This window comes from Fukomys damarensis, unplaced genomic scaffold (genome assembly GCF_012274545.1).
Source record: "Fukomys damarensis isolate Sample0158 unplaced genomic scaffold, DMR_v1.0_HiC HiC_scaffold_34, whole genome shotgun sequence".
Lineage (NCBI taxonomy): Eukaryota > Metazoa > Chordata > Mammalia > Rodentia > Bathyergidae > Fukomys > Fukomys damarensis.
Window position 1 is genome coordinate 21911775 of NW_022900946.1, and position 16390 is coordinate 21928164.

Below are 16390 nucleotides of genomic sequence, written 5' to 3' on the forward strand. Positions count from 1 at the left end.
CTAGACTCCCTCCCTGGCCAGTCTGCTCCTACCCCCTTGAGTGCCATCAGGGACACCCAAGTCCCTGCCTAGGCCCTGCTTTGGGGACCCACAGGAGTCAGGGTGGTTGGCCTGACCAGGCCCCACAGTGCCCACCCACTCACGTCCTCCACGTCATCCTCAAGGTCGGCCGCCTCCTCCCTATGGCTGTCGATGCGCAGGAAGAACTCGCTGGGCAGGGCCACCGTCTGCCCGGGGCAGTCATGGAGCTTGGTAGGCAGGAGGGTGGCCAGCCGTGGGGGCCGCAGGTCCAGAGCGTTGCGGTGGTCCAGGGATTCGGCACGGCGCAGTGGACAGGTCACCACGCCTGGCCTGCCGTCCTCAGCCTCGTCATCTGTGCTGCCCTTGCCCTCACCGGATAGCAGTGACTCACGCTCCCCACACTGGCTGCGGCGCTTGAGGCTGGGTGCACGGCCAAGGCTGTTCCAGCTTGAGCGCCGGCTGCTCCAGGCGCTGTTGGGGCCCCAGTGGGTACAGGGTGAGCTGCGCAAGCTGGCCTGGGGGGTGAGGGTGTGTGAACAGGCCGGTCACAGGTATGGGACTCCCAAGACAACCACTTCCAGGCTAGAGGGGCCTTTCTCACATGTCCCTGTCAGAGCCATGGCTGGTGTTTACACAGTACTCGCCATGTGTGGCCATCACCTAGCAAGTACCCTACGGGACATAATGCCTAGGTTGTGTCTTTTTTTTGAGACAGGCTCTCACTACGTAGTTGAGACTGATCTGGAACTCACTATGTAGCCCAGGCTGGTCTCGAACTCACAGTGATCCTCCTGCCTCAGCCTCCCGAGTGCTGGGATTACAGGCGTGCGCCACCATGCCCGGCTGTAGGTTGCATCTTCAGGTGACACCTGACAGTGCTGGGTACTTGCTCTGTGGGTGACATGGGTGCATCTAGCAAGGACCAGGTACTGCCCAATTTCCTACCAGTCATCTCTGCATGTGCAGAGAAGAAATGTGGCTACTGTCTCAAGGTGTAAAATCAACCCATCTTGGCCTCTTTCCCGAAGGTCTCTGCTTCGACCCTCTGCTGTAACCATCTTTGACTGCTGGGTCCAGCAGAAGCGAAATCCTGCTCTCCGCTAGCCTGTCTCTGCCCACTCCTGGGGACCCTGGCGATGGCTCTGATGAAATGTGCTCAGTGGCTTGGCCCGCAGGGGATCCCTGTGTCCTTTGTATGCATCTCCCTCACCCTCTATGCTGTGTATCTGCTCCCTGCTGTCCCTCAGCTTATGTAGTTGGCCACCCTCTGCCTCTTTCTCCCTAGGTCCTTCTTAGGGGACTCAACAGCCAGATCCAGCAGCAGCCATGGAGGCAGTGTCCTTAAAACTTATTTTCAACAGACATGAGCTGCTGTGCTCATGGGTGGGATCCACGGGCCCTCCACTCCAGGGTCATCCTGACTCACAGGCCCTGTTTGGTACAGGTTTTTGCTAGCCTTTTTCTGCTTTACGCTCTGAAGTCCTCTATGCTGAGCCGGCTATTATCTTGTCTCATATCTGGCTGCTGTGAGTGATGGCCCAAGCCCATCTACAGAGCACAGCACCTTTCCTGGTCTGCACAGGACCCTCCTTTGATTTTGAGTGGAACAGGAGACAGTCCCTACCAGAGACTTCTGGTCCACCAACTGCGGGTCCACAGAGCCACTGCTGCTGCGCCGTGAATCCAGGAGGCTGTGGGCTGCATCCAGATGTGGTGAGCTCCGGGGGGTGGGCATAGGTGTGGCAGCTGTGTGCATGATGAGCGGAGGGGGTAGGCTGCCCCGGCCTTCTAGATGCCCGTTGGGCGTCACCGCCAGTGAGTACATCTTCATCTCTGCTAGGAGGAGTCCCATGAGCCTCTGGGGTCTCAGGAATGGGAACTTGCTCAAGGGCCACCCAGTCAGCCCCACCTTCTACACACTCACCTGTGGCTTGCAGATCTCTCAACTTGTCAAAATCCTCCTCAAAGCGGGTGGATGTCTTGTCTTCGTCTGTGTCTGACCTGTTGGCATCGCCCTGCATCCACAGAGCACAAGGTAAAGGTGAGTCCCTGTGCCTGGCACAGGATGGCAGTTACTACCGGGGGCAGCATGGTGTGCAGAGGGTCCAGCTTGCCCGGGCTCCTACCCTTCACCCTTCCCTGGGCTTCTTACCTCTGCCTGGAAGCCCTCCACCAGGATGGCCACCAGCAGGTTGAAGAGGACATAGTTGCCGAAGGTCATCAGGGCCACGAAGTAGAGGGCAGCCCAGGAGGAGGTAGAGGCCATGCCGTTGTACAGAACCACATTCCAGTCCTCCTGCGTTAGGATCTGGGGGGTGTTCTCGCACTGAGGCAGCTCAGGGCCCAAGGACACCCACAACCTCCCTGGGGATGGGGTTCGCCGTCCCTACTGTCCCCGCTGCTCAGGGCTCTAGCCCTGCAGTACCTGGAACACGGTGACGATGGCCCACAGCAGGGAGTCAAAATTCTTCCTGTCAGGTACGGTGTCCCCTGTGTCTGTCTTCAGGCTGAACTTGCAGCCAAAGAGGTGCATACCCAGGATACTAGGGCAGGGCAGGCAGCTGAGCTGGAGGGTCCCCCGAGGTGGTGCCTAATGTCCCCCTACCCCAGGGATGAGCTCTCTACTCTAAATGAGAAGAGGAAGGTTGGAAGAAGGATGGCCACTCTGGTTCCAGGAAGTGGCTAGGACCTGGGTGTCATCTTGAGCCGTTTGAGGCAGAGACAACCCCCAACCCACCAGAAGCCTGGTTCATTCTCAGCCCTCACTTCATCTCTCTGGGGGCCCCAGGAGAGCACAGCTAGCCCGGCCCCCCAAGATCCAGTTTCAGTACACAGTTAGGGCTCAGTGACTGTGTCGAGCAGGGGAGCAGTGACAGTTTCTGTGGCTGCTGCGATCAGGGCCAGCGGGGAGGTCCTCCTCCTCCCCAGGGCTCAGGGCAGGGCAGGTACCACTCTGCTGCCCACACAACCCCCTATCTGCTGCATGGCTGGCACTCACCTGAAGATGAAGATGAACAGCATGAGCAGCATGCAGAATGTGGCCACGTTGTCCATGGTCTTCATGAGCACCACAAGCTGCCGCCTCAGGGCCGGCAGAAACCGCACCAGCTTCAGCACCCGCAGCAACCGGAAGGTGCGCAGCACCGACAGCCCGCCATCTGCCTGCCCCACGATCTCCCAGACACTGCAGATCAGCGTCCGGGCGAGGGTTAGGGAAGCCTGACCCTTGACCCCACCCTCCTTTTCTTGAATGCAGGATGGCCGCCAGCCTGAGGGCCACAGTAGCCTCTGCTATAAACTGTAACTGGGAGCCTGTTCATCTGTATCAAGATGCCCAAGGGGCTGTAGCGATCTCTCAACGGTTTTACTGGCCATTGGTGGCTTCCCAGCCCTCCAAAACCCTCTGGAAACCCCAACTCTGGTCAGATCGGAGAAGCTTCTTCACCAAAGACCTCTCAGGTCTTGACCTCCACAGCCCCACCTCATCTGCTTATACTCAAAACCCCCCTCGCTGCTGGGTGCAAGACTTCCTCTTGTAAGGCTGTTCCTCTGGGGAAGAGGTTACTCTCAAATTCCTCCATCTAACCCTCTTTGGTTTTGTGCAGCACAAAGGTGCCCAGCTTGGCTCAGCCTCCGAGCTGGCCCCTCAAAGGACTGGCCCCTCAAAGGACTGGCCCCTGAGTGGCTGAGCCTCCAGGCTGGAAGGCTGCTGACCATCTGCTCTGTTCCTGCACAAGGTGGCATTCCAGAAACACCTGACTGCGGCGTGGATGACCTGTCCATACCTTACTACGCTCGCAGGAGGGATGAGGACACGAGGTCTCTTGCCCCTCCCGCTGGCCTGCCTGAACCATGCCGTCACTAATGCTCCTGCACCTCAGACCCCCTGGAACCCACCTGATGACCACAATGATGCCATCAAAGATGTTATAGGGGTTCCGGATGTAGCCCAGTGGGCCACAGGCCAGCAGCTTCAGCAGCATTTCCAGGGCAAACATGCTGGTGAACACAATGTTGCTGATCTCTAGTGCGTTGGTCAGCTCGTCAGGCTGCAGGTGGGAGAGGGGTGGTCAGGGGGCCCTGCCCGTGGCTCCCACATCTCCTGGACCCTGACCTGCAACAGGTCTGGCTTCATCAAGGGCACAAGGGACAGAAGGGCTGCACAACATCTCAGGAACCCAGGGAAGAAACCAGGGTCCCAGGGTATCACTACCTCCCCAGCTCCCACAGCCTTCCCGGCTGATGCCTACCATCACGACAGGGAACAGTGTCTGCCGGAGGCCCCCAGAAACACCCCCTCCCCACCAGGACCACAGGCACAGGGCTCGACGACCAGGGTGAGGCACTGCACCAGGAGCCCAGGGCAGGTTGTGGGTGTGCATCAGGGTCTCAAAGCAGAACAACCTCTGAGCAGCTCCAGGTCCTAGCTACTCCTGCCATTGGCAAGGCTCTGGCTCCGGGGTCGAACAAGACCTGGTGTGCAGGTCCTGCGGTCCCCAACAGGCCCCACCTGCTCGTGGTACTCGACGCCCATGCTCAGTGTGTTGATGAGGATGGCCACCATGATGCCACGGTTGAAGTACTTGCTGTCCACAATGCGACGCAGCTTGCTGCCAAAGGAGGCCCAGAGGCGGCCCAGCCCACCTGGCTCACCAGAGGCTGCCGGCCCCTGCGGTCTCCGCACACTGCCCTGGCTAGGAACATCCACTGTGGGTGGTGTCTGCATGGCGTCCCGGCAGTCACCATGCCGCACATCCTGTGTGAATTCATACACCCCGTGGGCATCGGAGTCCCCACTCTCTGAACCGCTGAACTCAAGCTCGGGGTCCTCCAAGGCGCTGGCACAGTACGGGCAGCTCTTCAGTGCACAGGTGAGTGTGCCCGCAGGGGGGCTGGGCAGGGAGCAGGGCACATTCAGGCCTGACAGGTGACTGGGGTCCCGGCCCAGGCCTGCAGGAGGGCACAGACGGGTCAGGCTTACAGTGACACTACACCTAGAGTGCCCAGGAACCCATGCCCACACGAGGGTACCTTGTCCCAAAGAAAGATCTATACACATCCTAAGCCCAGAGCTCCTAAGTGTGGCCTCATGCAGATACGGGTCCTTTGCAGAGGCCATCAGGGAGGGTGATGTCACCCCAGAGCAGAGAGGGTCTTAACCAAATGGGTATCCTCCAGGAAGGGGAGAAAGACGTAAGGAGAGGAGAGTGATGGCCACCAGAGGGTAGAGGGCAGAGAAGCTTGCCCTGGGGCTGTACCATCCATGAAAACATAACCCAGGGTGCTGGTGGGCAGCTGTAGGAAACAAGTCAGCCAGGCACAGCCACAGTTACTGTTCCCTGAGAACTTTCTAAAACTCTGGAGCCCCTGCTTCACGCCAACAGCGCGCTGCATTGTGGGCTCTGAGATCACTCTCAGGGGCAGTTAGGCTAGAGGCACACGCGCCCAGAGTATCCTGGCAAGCCCAGACCCTCCAGCACTGGTGCAAGTGGGCACCACCCAACATGCCATCCTGCACAGGACCCAGCAGGGCCTCCAAGTTAGCACAGAACCTGAGCACCTGGGGATCCTGGGGTCTCCTCTCTGCTGCCTGTCCTAGGAGAGCTCACTTTGAGTGGGAAGGACCCCACTGCACTGGGGTGGCGGCGCTCTCCTGACCCTCATGGGCTCTGTGACCCTGACTTCCCCTCCGATACCACCCCAGCATCAGCTTCCACACTTTGAAAGAGGCTAGCCCCGGTGGTCACTAAGGGCTCTGCAAGTCCTCAGGGCCGTGGCTGGGACAAGGCATGGGCATGTGGTCCTTCTCTGGCCAGGGAGGGGCCAAAGGAAGTGGGCCAGGAACCTTGATAGACTGTTCCTCACCCGATCAAGAGTGCTTTATTTCTGGTCACACTCTGCTGCACTGGGCTGCTGGCTACCTGGGTTGTGCAGGCAGGGTGTGTACAGGCAGGATCTGCCTTCCCTTCTGGTCACAGAGTAGGGGCAGGGGTAACACCCAGAGCCTTACCCTGCCCTAGCCTCCCTCTTCCTTCTCTGAAGAGTGGGGCCAGAGTCCTCACCGTGTTCCCCAACTGCATGCTGGATCTTCTCACAGGGGTTAGGGCTGCCCAGGCTCAGGGGGCTGTGCCCTGTGGCCCCCAGGGCTCCAGCATTCCGCTTTCCCTTGGGCTTGGGGCTGGTGCTGCCTTTGCTGGCATCAATGCTTGAGGGCAGGATGGTAGGGTAGTTCATGGTGCCCAATCCCGAGGCTAGCTTGAGGCTGGCTGTGGCGGTGGCTGCAGCATGGGCCAACCGTGCCCTTTCCTGTGGCCCCTCCACGTGGCAGTCAGCATGATAGATACTGTGCACAGACTCAGAGTTTGGCGGCCCCTGGCTTGGGGAGGGTGGGCAGGGAGGTACACCAGCCCGGACAAGCCTGGTGTCACTGGGGTCAGGGTCGGGCCTGCGAGGACCACCGTGGCTGAAGTGGTAGTGGTGATGATGGTGGTGGTGGTGGTGGTAGACCAGATGGTGCACAGAGGCTGCATGCCTGCCTGCCTGCCGCTGCCGCTGCCCAGGACCCTGGCCGTGCAGGGTGGCACTGGGGTCTGCCTTCTTATGCCAGCGGCTCTGCCAGCGGGCATAGAGGCGCAGGCTTCGGCGCTTGACCTTGCGGAAGACATGGCCCATGTACTTGAGCAGTTCCTCGTAGCAACTTCCTGGCTCTGAGAAGCTGGCCAGTGTGCTGTCATTGGACAGGTAGCGGGCACGCTGCTCACGCATCAGCTGGTTCTCCCGTTGCTTGGTCTCTGAGAACTGAGTGGCGATCACCACCAGGCACAGGTTGATCATGAAGAAGGACCCCACCTACGGCAGAGTGGGCGTGAACACCAGTGTGGCTCCATGCTGAGCCCCAGCCGCGTCCTGAAGGCTAGGACCCAGCCACGACACTATAGTGGGGATGCCGCCCACAGGACAGGGCAGATACTTCACACTTGCTTGTGGGACAGGGTCTAACCCAGTACCTCCCTCATGGTCACTATGCAGCCTGCCCGCCTTTTCAGGTCCATCCAGAAGCGACACCCTACTGTGCTGTCCCCAGCCCTGACGGCTGGTGTCCTCAGCTGGGGCTGCCGTCAACTCCCACGTAACCCTCGTTTGCTTAGAACACACATGGTGTCCACCTGTCTCCCTGCCGAGTTCCTACAGGTGGCTCCCTGGACACAATTGGCCAGCAAAGCCCTGCCCGCAGCCCGATAAGCAACCTGTCCCTGCTTGGGCGCCGCAGTCACAGGGAAGAACACAAGAGCCACACCGGGGGCTTGGAAAGCAGGCTTTTCCCCTCAGCTTCTCCCCACCCTGGAGCTTCCATCCTCCCTGCCCACCCACTGGAGACTGGAAGGAAGCCCCCGGCCGCCCCAGCCCAGGTAGCCCCGAGTCCCTGCAGTCTTTGCCCAGGTGACGCAGGGACCCTCACACAGGACTCCCGTCCTCCCGTTATACAGCGTAACTGTGGAGCTAAACACATGCTCGCCTAGCCCACACTCACGATGATGAGCAGGATGAAGTAGATGAAGTTATAGAAGGAGTGGGCGTCCATGACGTAGTACATGATGTCTACCCAGCCCTCCAGTGTGATCACCTGCAGAGGGAAGCAGCAACTCCAGGACTCCAGAAGCAGATGCTAATGCCCTCTGGGAGCCTGCTCCATGCCTTCAGTGCCCCACTGTGACAGACAGGGATCCTGTGGCTTGGTGCCTACCTGGAAGATGGCAATCCAGGCATAGCCAATGTTGTCAAAGCTGATAGCGCCATTGTGGGGGTTGGAGTCCCCTGAACGGCAGACGTTATAGTACTGGTTCCAGTTGATGCAGCCGTTGCGGCCAGCACCTGCAGCCTCAGCTGGGGGCTGCCCGTACGCCTCCCAGCCTAGCGTACACTGCACACGCAGCTCACGTCGGCTAGGGATATGTGAGCACTTCTGCATGCCATTGTCACGGCGTGAGGAGCAGATGAAGGGGTTCTCTTCGCCCTCCTCTGGCTGGTAGTATGGCCTCAGGAAGGTCAGGTTGTTGTTCCTGGAATGCCAAGGCTGAGGCTCAGGTGAGGCCACATACACTCCTCCCCTGCCCAGCTTTGTCTGTCCAGGAACTGTGGGCCTGATCCTGCACAGGCATGCTGGCCTTTGGAAAGTGACTGCCCTGGTGGAACCCTCCACTGTTCCTGCCCTGGGCCCTGGCTGCTAGGGACAGGCAGGCAAAACAGGATGAGGTGGGTGAAGAGCCCATGGAGATAATAACAAAGCAGATCCACACAGCCCTTTCAACCCTAGGAGCCCTGGACCTGCCCTGACAGCCCCACTCCTGAGCCAGCAGAGCCTGAATGGGCCAGGGGATCTCTACCGCTTCAGGTCCACGGAAGCCTCCTCCCAGCACCCCCTCCAGTCCCCTCCCTCCACAAGCTCCCCAAAGGCCCTGAGTCCCATGAACCCAAAGGACAGATGCCACCTCAGTGGGCAGCCAGGCTACAAGTGTGAGTCTCTGACTGTGTGCTGGGCATTGGCAGCATGGGGCATCTGTAGGGCATGGCAGAGGTGGGTACCTAATAGCACTGCAATGTGCATGCCAGGTTGCCCACCCTGACAGCTGCAAGGGGTCAAGGACAGACAGGAAGTGGGTATCTATGGTCCACCATTCCTTAGGAGGAAACAGTAGGACAAGCTCTAGCTTCTGCTCTAAGGAGGCTTCCAGGACTATAGACTCCTAGTGTTAAAACAGCAGCAACACATGGGTCAAACTGCCCTGGGGGAGGCAGCCTCTATCCCCAGCTCCTCCAAAGCCTGTCCCAAAGTATCTAGCCTTGCACCGGTATCTCCACCCTCCGGTGATCCTGGGGACCATCGTGTTGCTGTACACAGGCTCCAGATATGCCCTGCTGCTATGGCTTTGTCCTGAGCAGGGCTGAGTACCACATGACAGAAGCCCCAGAAAGCCCTCCTGGTCATGCTCCTCGACCCACCCAAGACCTCCAGGGTCCAGCAGGGCAGGGCTAAGAATTCCTGGAGCTGGGTGCAAGAGAAGGCAGATGAGTGGAAGTCCCAGCCTGTGCATGCTGTGGGGTCAGAACCTGATGCTGGAATCCACAAAAACAGACACATGCAAGGAGAAGAGAGAGACACAGAAACAGAGAAGGTGACCCAGGCAGGAAAACTGAACTAGACCCCAGTTCCCATTATGGACTGCAGTCACCTGGCAGAAAGGCTCTGCAGGGTGGGAGAAGCCTCCCAGAGCGAGTGTGGCCTGAAGAAGCCCAGTAGGTGGTGTCCTAAAGGGAGGAGACTGAGGGTGCAGCCTGCACAAAGGGTTAGGGCCTGCACACCTGACAAAAGTGCTATCCAGGAAGCAGCGGTTCCTCAGCAGGCCAGCCCAGAGCTGCACACCCACAATGCCGAAGATGAAGAAGACAAAGAAGCAGAGCAGAAGGACGTTCCCGAGCATGGGCAGCGTGTCCAGCAGCAGGGTAACCAGGATCCGCATGCCTGCGGAGGCAGGAGAGGCAGTCAGCATGCTGACATGGGTCAGGTGAGTCTTCTGGTCAGCTGCACCATGCTCCCCAACCTGATGTTGTACAGGCCTGAGAGGTGCTCCTGGGTCAGAGCTGTACCTAGAGGGCTGCAGTGAGTGAAGGGGTGAGAGGTACAAACGGAGGAGCAGGCCTGACCACGCAGCATCCCGGGTCCTCGGGTGACCGGCTGGAGACCAATGGCTCCAAACTATCTGAGGCCCCAAGGAGAACACAGCAAGTGGGGCTCTAAAGCAGAAATGAGGCTTTCTGTCTCAGTCCCAGTGGGAACTGCCCTGGGCAGAACTGTAGTTCCATGCTGAGAGGATGTAAGGTCAGGCTGTGTCTTCTTGAGGCGATTTTGAAGGCTGTGCTTTGTGCAGTAGGCTATGCGCACTTGAGCAAATTCAGGAAGCAAGTTGGCCATGGCCAAGTGCCTCTGCCTCTGTCCTGGGCCTGCATGTCCCCAGGCTTCAGGTAGGACAAAGCTTTGCTCTACAGAACCCAAGCAGGACCAGTCTAAGGCTGCAGGCAGAGCCTGGGCCAAGGGACCAGGAACAAAAGGGTACCAGGTTCTCTTGGGGCCCCTGAGGGTAGTAGTGGCAGACTGGGCCCACAGGTCACAGGGGAGTCCAAGCCAGAAGGGACACTGAGGTCTCAGACACAGAGAGAGGAAAAGTCACAGGAGATGGGTGATCAGCAAGCTCCATCCTGGCCAGATAGCAACTGGCTTCAAGCCCACAGTTCTAGGGGTCGGAGTGGACCCAACATGTAGGAGAATGCAGCCCTGAACTATCCTGGGGCTCCTTATGGGACCCAGGGTCCAGCCTGGTGGAGCCCCTGTTTGGGACAGGACCATGTGCATTTCATCTGTCACCTCACTGCTCTCATGGGCAGGAGCATATGGAAGGGCCATCAGCTCTGTCGACAAGACTGAACACGAAGAGGGTGCCAGGAAGTGTCCACAGTCAAATGTACGTCCCTTCACTGCCATCCTGGAAGTACCCCTGTTGTCCACTGTTAGAGCAGGAAACTGGGCCTCTAAGCGGTTCAGTAACTTGCCTAAGGCCATTTAGCACTTGAGCCCAACCTGACCCTTTCAGGTTAGAGCCAGGCAGGAAGGTGGAAGGCTGGCATCTGGCCTAGTAGCTGACAACTGGGGGAGCTGTGGACAAGCTTGGGTAGCAAGGCTCCCAGGTCCCAGGTCAGATGGCCAAAAGGCACGAGCACAATACGTGTGGGCCCAAGGAGCCACGCCTGCACAGGTGTGGACATTTCTGTACTGCCTTGAGGCTTGGCTAAGTACTCTGAAGAAAAACCCCAGACTATCCCTAGATACAGGTGGAAAGCCAGTGTCCACACAAGTGGTATCCAGACACACAGCCACGTGATTCCTGAGTCCCCTCCATGAGGCACGAGCAGGTACAGCAGGTCTCCCTTGACCCTCTTTGCACCAGAGACCTGGAGTTCTCTCTGCAGGTGTGGATGCCTGGGCGGGGCTTGGCCGCAGGGACCAGGTGCTATGCTGGCGTGTTCTGCTGGGCTACCACGCTAGGCTCCTCTCCTCTGGCTGGGTCCTGTTCTGGGACAAAGGTCTCCTTGTTCCCCTGCCCCTCTGGGAGGGTGAGGTTTTGCAGAGCCCTCAGGACAGCTAAGCCATAAGTGTCTCTACTATCCAGAAGCCATGCTGGGATTGCCAGTCAGTGAAGCCACCTGCAACCTGTTCAGCTCCCAGCCTTGCCCCAGATGCTGCATACAGGAGGAACCTGAGATTCAGAGTGACTCCTATCACTCAGCACTGGACCCTTTACACTTTGACTTTGCAGCACACCTCAGCTTAGATGTCCCCAGGAAGGAGGCAAGTCCTCCAGGACCCAGGCCAGCAACACATGTAACCTCCTCTCCCCCTTTTCCCCTTGAGCCAGGACCTGAGCTGGGCAGAGGGACCTGAAGCTGTCACCTCCCAGGCCCGGGCCCAGGATCTCTCTTAAGACTCCCAATGATACACATTTGGCTTACCAAGGGGTGGTGGACACTTACTAGGCACACGGTTGATAGCACGGAGTGGCCGCAGCACGCGCACAGTACGGATGGCCGAGAGGCTCACGTTGTGCCCATCCAGGGAGTACTCCATCATGCTGGGGAAGAGGAAGCTCAAGGGAGGAGCTGCAGGAGGAGTCATGCTCCCGAAGAGCTGGCACCTCTGGTCCCCGTGCACACTGACCCACAGTTTAATCCACTCTCTTCTGTCACGTGCTGCACTTGGGAGACCCAGCACAGACCTTCCTCCCACCCTTCTGCCCACCAGAGGCCAAGCTGGGCACCTGCTCATCCAGGTCCCAGATTTGTGCCTCCTCTCTCCCTTTGGGGGAACAGGTGTGTGGGGCTCTCCTGAGTGCAGCCAGGCACTCCGCCATACCCTGCCATGACGATGAAGAAGTCCAGCCTGTTCCAGGTATCACCCAGGTAGCACTTCTGCCCAAACAGCCCGAGGGCCACCATCTTAATAACCATCTCCACAGCAAAGAAGGCAAAGATGAAGTCATCAAAGGCCTGGGGGGAAGACAGGTGGGGGTGGGGGGCATGGGTCAGGGCAGGAGGAAGTCCCCACTCCACTCAAGGGCCCACCCACCAGAGATCCACCCAGCCCTACCCTGGAGCCCTGCCCTACCTGAGGCCCCCAACCAGATCTATGCCCTGCCCCCTGTGTCCTCTCACCTCCAAGATGCTACAGCGTTCAGAGCGGCAGGCGACATCCTCACATGGCCGGAACATGCCGAGGGTCACGCAGTTGAGCATGATGACCAGCATACTGACATGCTCGAACCATGTGCACATATTAAGGACCACATTCAACCAACATCCTCCTCTCCGCTCAGGACTCCAGTATCCATCAGGCCACTGGGCTGCACCCTCACCTAAGCATGCTTAGGGGGCCCAAGAATAAGGACATTGTCCTTTTGAAGGAGGCCACCAGGTGGTGCTGTGGTGCTCCCCCCATACCCTCCCTCTCCTCACTGGGCCCGTTTTATAGTCTTAAGGCTAGGGAAGGGGAGCTAGCCCTGCCCTAACCACCCGAATAGCTCATCAAGAACTTAGCTGCAGTAACTCACAGCCTGCTTGTCATGCCTGAGGCCCAGTGGGGGCCGCTTGGGGGTTCACTCATGCACCCCACCCAGTACTCCACACCATCCCACCCCAGGCCTACAGCCAAGAGGGAGAGAAGAGAATGGAGACCACTGACAACCAGGAATGACCTTTTTTTGGGTACCAGGGATTGAACTCAGGACCTTGTGCTTGCAAGGCAGGCAGCAGAGCCACTGAGCTAAATCCCCGGCCCAGGAATGACCTTTCTTAAAGAGATGTGAACACTCATAATCCTAGAACTCTAGGAGGCTGAGCTGAGGCAGGCGGATTCCAAATTCGAGCCTAGCCTGGGCAATAGTGGCTCAGCAAGACCCTGTCTCAAAAAAAGGGTTGGGAATATAGCTTAGTGTGAAGGCCCTGGGTTAAACCCCCAGTAAAACACACACACACACACACACACACACACACAAAGGAGGAAGATTCAGCCTTTGGAACCAGCCAAGGGAAGTACAGGCCTGACTGCGGCACCCTGACCCCACACCTCAGCAATTAGCAGTGACAGGGATGGGACGCTCACCCTCACACCAGGCTAGGCTCTAGACTGTGCCTTACAGTTCAACTCTCACGGCAGGTGACCCTGATCAGGTCATCTACCTCTGAGCCTCAGTGCCCTGCAGCCCCCACCATCCCCTCAGAGGTCGCTCTGGGGATCAAGGTGATGATGACTAGCTACCACACCGATCTCTGACCTGCACATGGCCACATGCCAGTGGTGCTCCAAGAAGGCACGTAGGAGCACTGGGCTGCTGGGGCTGTGACTTCAGCCCTCAGGGACAAGTACGGGATGGTCCCAGGAGATTCAGGCCCCACGAGGTTTAGGGCTTCCCCACTCAACAGGCCAGGCCTGGAGCCAGGCAAGGGGATGCAGGGCTACCCTCCTGAGCGAGCCCCTACCCATCCCAGTCTCTGACTATCTTCCCTTCTTTAGAGCCAGGCCCCCAGCCCATGGGGTCCTTGCACGGCGGTGCCAAGCCGCCACTGTAATTACATGTTCCTGCAGAGCGTGTCGTAATTACACTTAATGGGTTCAGCAGTAACAAGTGCCTCTGCCATAATGAGGCTGTGGAAAACAGAAATCAGCCTCCCACTAGGGCAGATCACATCTTCATCCTTGGGCTGCAGAGCCCTCCTGCCCCCACTCACTCAGGAGAGGCTACAGTTCCAGACAGCACCACAGGACACCCACCTGTGCCCTGGCCTTGCAGGGCTCACTCATGACATGACGGAGGGCTCAGCTGTGCCGGCAGGGTCCCCAGCACCTCGGCCTCCCCTGCACTCCAGAGTCTGTGCCTCCAGAGCCTATGGCAGCCTCGTATGCCCTCTGTGGCTCAGTGGGGAACTGCTATTTCCCAAGGGTCTTCTGGGTTAAACAGCAGGTGGTGTGTGTGGGGGCACAGGGGCTGTTGAGAAGGACAGCACAGGCAGAGGGACAGTACGGCATGGGCCTGGGCAGGAACCAACAAGGGCAGACAATCGAGATGGAGATGGAGAGCTGCCCCCTGCTCTAAGCCCATGAAGGGGAAGACATAGGCATTTCTGGGTCTTGGGGAGGCTCGGAGAGGTCAAAGGGTTACCACCTGTTTATGGGTTTGGGGACTACGTTCTTGGAACTGGGGCCTTCCTCATCCTACCAAGCTCTCCTCCAACCCTCAGGCCAGCAGGTGGCTTCCAGCCCACCCCGACTGCCCAGACTACTACCAGGTTTCTCCCAGGCCTGCGCCACATCGAATGAGACACTCCTCCCCTTCTGCAAGAAGGTCCAGGCTGGAGCTGAAGTGACATCCACTACCACGTGGGTTTGTGCCCCCTCTCTCACCTGGCTGACCTGCCTGCACAAGCCCATCAGGCACCTGCCACCCCCAGCCATAACTGAGGCTACAACATAGCATCTCCTGGTGCTGAGGGGGGCCCAAAGGACTGGGGGGACATGGAAAGGGGAGGTACAGGCATCCCTGGCTCTTGGGGAGGCTTGGAGAAGCCCTGCCAAGAACCCTGGCCTAACAGTGGAATGGGCAGTGCCTGTCTGAGGACCTCGACAGGTGCCCACATCCTGCCCGTGGGCCAAGAGGGGCTGGCAAACTTGGGGCCACTCCCTAGCAGGTGCCACCAACAATGCTTCTCAAAAACAGCCTGCCTCAAGGTTTCGGGGCCAAGTCCTATGTCGTCCACCCCACTCCCCTCTACTATGCCACCGAAAACCCTTCCGAATCCCAGCAAGTCCCTGAGCTGTGAGTTGCACCAAGTACACACTGCTAGAAGACTTCCAGGCAGGACTACCTTATATTCAGATACATCCCACTCTGGTAGCAACAAAAGGTCATGTGTAACCCACTGTGCTTCAGACAGCAGCCCACCCTGACTGGGTACTAAGCAGACACCAGGGCATGGAGACATTAATATTCTGCCTAAGGCCATGCTGTCAGGGTGCCTAACTAAATCTTGAATCTAGAGTTGCCCCAGAGTAAGTCCTTGGCCTCCCCTTCCCCAGCATTTTGCAGATTCACACCAGAATAAAAACCAAATTCTACAGATTAGAATCAATTTCTACTACGGGTCAGTGGAAGCCAGGCTGATGTGCAGACAGGAGGCAGAGTTGGAGGAACAGCCAGGACACTCAGTCAGGTAGGGCTGCAGGCCTGGGTCCCTTTTGGAGGACTGAGGTGGCCTCTCTCATGGGCTCCTCCGGGGCTGAAGCTGGTGAGCAGCAAAGAACTAAGGAACAAGCCCAAAGAGAGGTTGGGAAGGGGCCCCAGGTGGCCCTGTGGTGAGGAAACCCGTTCGGCGCAGTGCCCACCCTGTCAGCCCATATTCCACACAACTCACAGCACACACTGTTATCCTGGACAGCCTCTTCCTCACTCTCCTTCCCTCTCATCAGCAACCCCCCATCCCCCACACACACTGCCAAGGTCCTACCCGGACTCTGGCTCTACAGTTTGAAGACAAACCCCTTTTATCAGACCCTCAGGCCTGCTGGGACAGGTGGCAGAAAGGGGCCTATCCATCTGCCCATAAAGGCCTATGCTGAAGTCCATGCAAGTATCCACAGACCTCTCAGGTCACCAGAGGGCTACTTCCTGAGGGGCTTGGTTCCAGTGCACCTCAAATAAATGCTACAGAAGTTGCTCCAAAGTTGAGCACAGTGGTACACACCTGTAATCCCAACTACTCAAGGAAGCTGAGGCAGGAGGCTCACAAGTTCGAGCCCAGCCTGGGCAACTTATCGAGATCCTATCTCAAAAAGTTAAAAGGGTTGAAGGGTGGAGATGTAGTTCCATGGGAAGGCCTTGGGTTTAATCTTCAGTACTTAAAAAAAAAAAAGAAAAAGAAAAAAGAAAGAGCAACCCTAAGCCAGTATAGTGGCCTATGCCTGTAATCCTAGCACTGAGGAGTACGGGGAGGCTGAGGTAAGATTGCAAATTCCAGAGTTAAAATCCCACCTCGGTAACTTAGACAGACCCTGTCTCACAAGGTATAAAATGAAAATGGCTGGGGATGTAGCCCAGTAGGAGAGTTCACATGGCTTCAATGCCCAGTACTGTAAAACAAAACCCAAAGCCAAGCGGCCTCACAAGGGCTGCAGGAAGCGGGCAGCCCCCGGGTGCTGTCCGTGGTACTGAAGCGGCCCTCCTGCTGGGGCACATCCATGGAGCGCAGGGCTGGGTACAAAGCAATCTGT

At 58.1% G+C, this 16390-nt stretch overlaps 1 protein-coding gene across 3 annotated transcripts in view; it reads right to left on the minus strand.

Moving 5' to 3' along the window:
- Window positions 1-16390, minus strand: part of Cacna1h (calcium voltage-gated channel subunit alpha1 H) — a 57721-nt gene that overhangs the window by 12533 nt on the left and 28798 nt on the right. For all 3 annotated transcript variants that reach the window (XM_033758500.1, XM_033758499.1, XM_033758498.1), the window contains exons 2-16: window positions 12283-12394; window positions 11984-12117; window positions 11605-11702; window positions 9382-9541; window positions 7766-8081; window positions 7553-7645; window positions 6084-6870; window positions 4532-4971; window positions 3919-4070; window positions 3020-3205; window positions 2447-2564; window positions 2174-2329; window positions 1946-2036; window positions 1646-1854; window positions 144-536 (exon numbers count right to left, since the gene is read on the minus strand). In XM_033758500.1, the coding sequence (XP_033614391.1) occupies window positions 144-536; window positions 1646-1854; window positions 1946-2036; window positions 2174-2329; window positions 2447-2564; window positions 3020-3205; window positions 3919-4070; window positions 4532-4971; window positions 6084-6870; window positions 7553-7645; window positions 7766-8081; window positions 9382-9541; window positions 11605-11702; window positions 11984-12117; window positions 12283-12375 (3426 nt within the window). In that variant the 5' untranslated portion in view covers window positions 12376-12394. The remainder of the gene's footprint in view (window positions 1-143; window positions 537-1645; window positions 1855-1945; window positions 2037-2173; window positions 2330-2446; window positions 2565-3019; window positions 3206-3918; window positions 4071-4531; window positions 4972-6083; window positions 6871-7552; window positions 7646-7765; window positions 8082-9381; window positions 9542-11604; window positions 11703-11983; window positions 12118-12282; window positions 12395-16390) is intronic.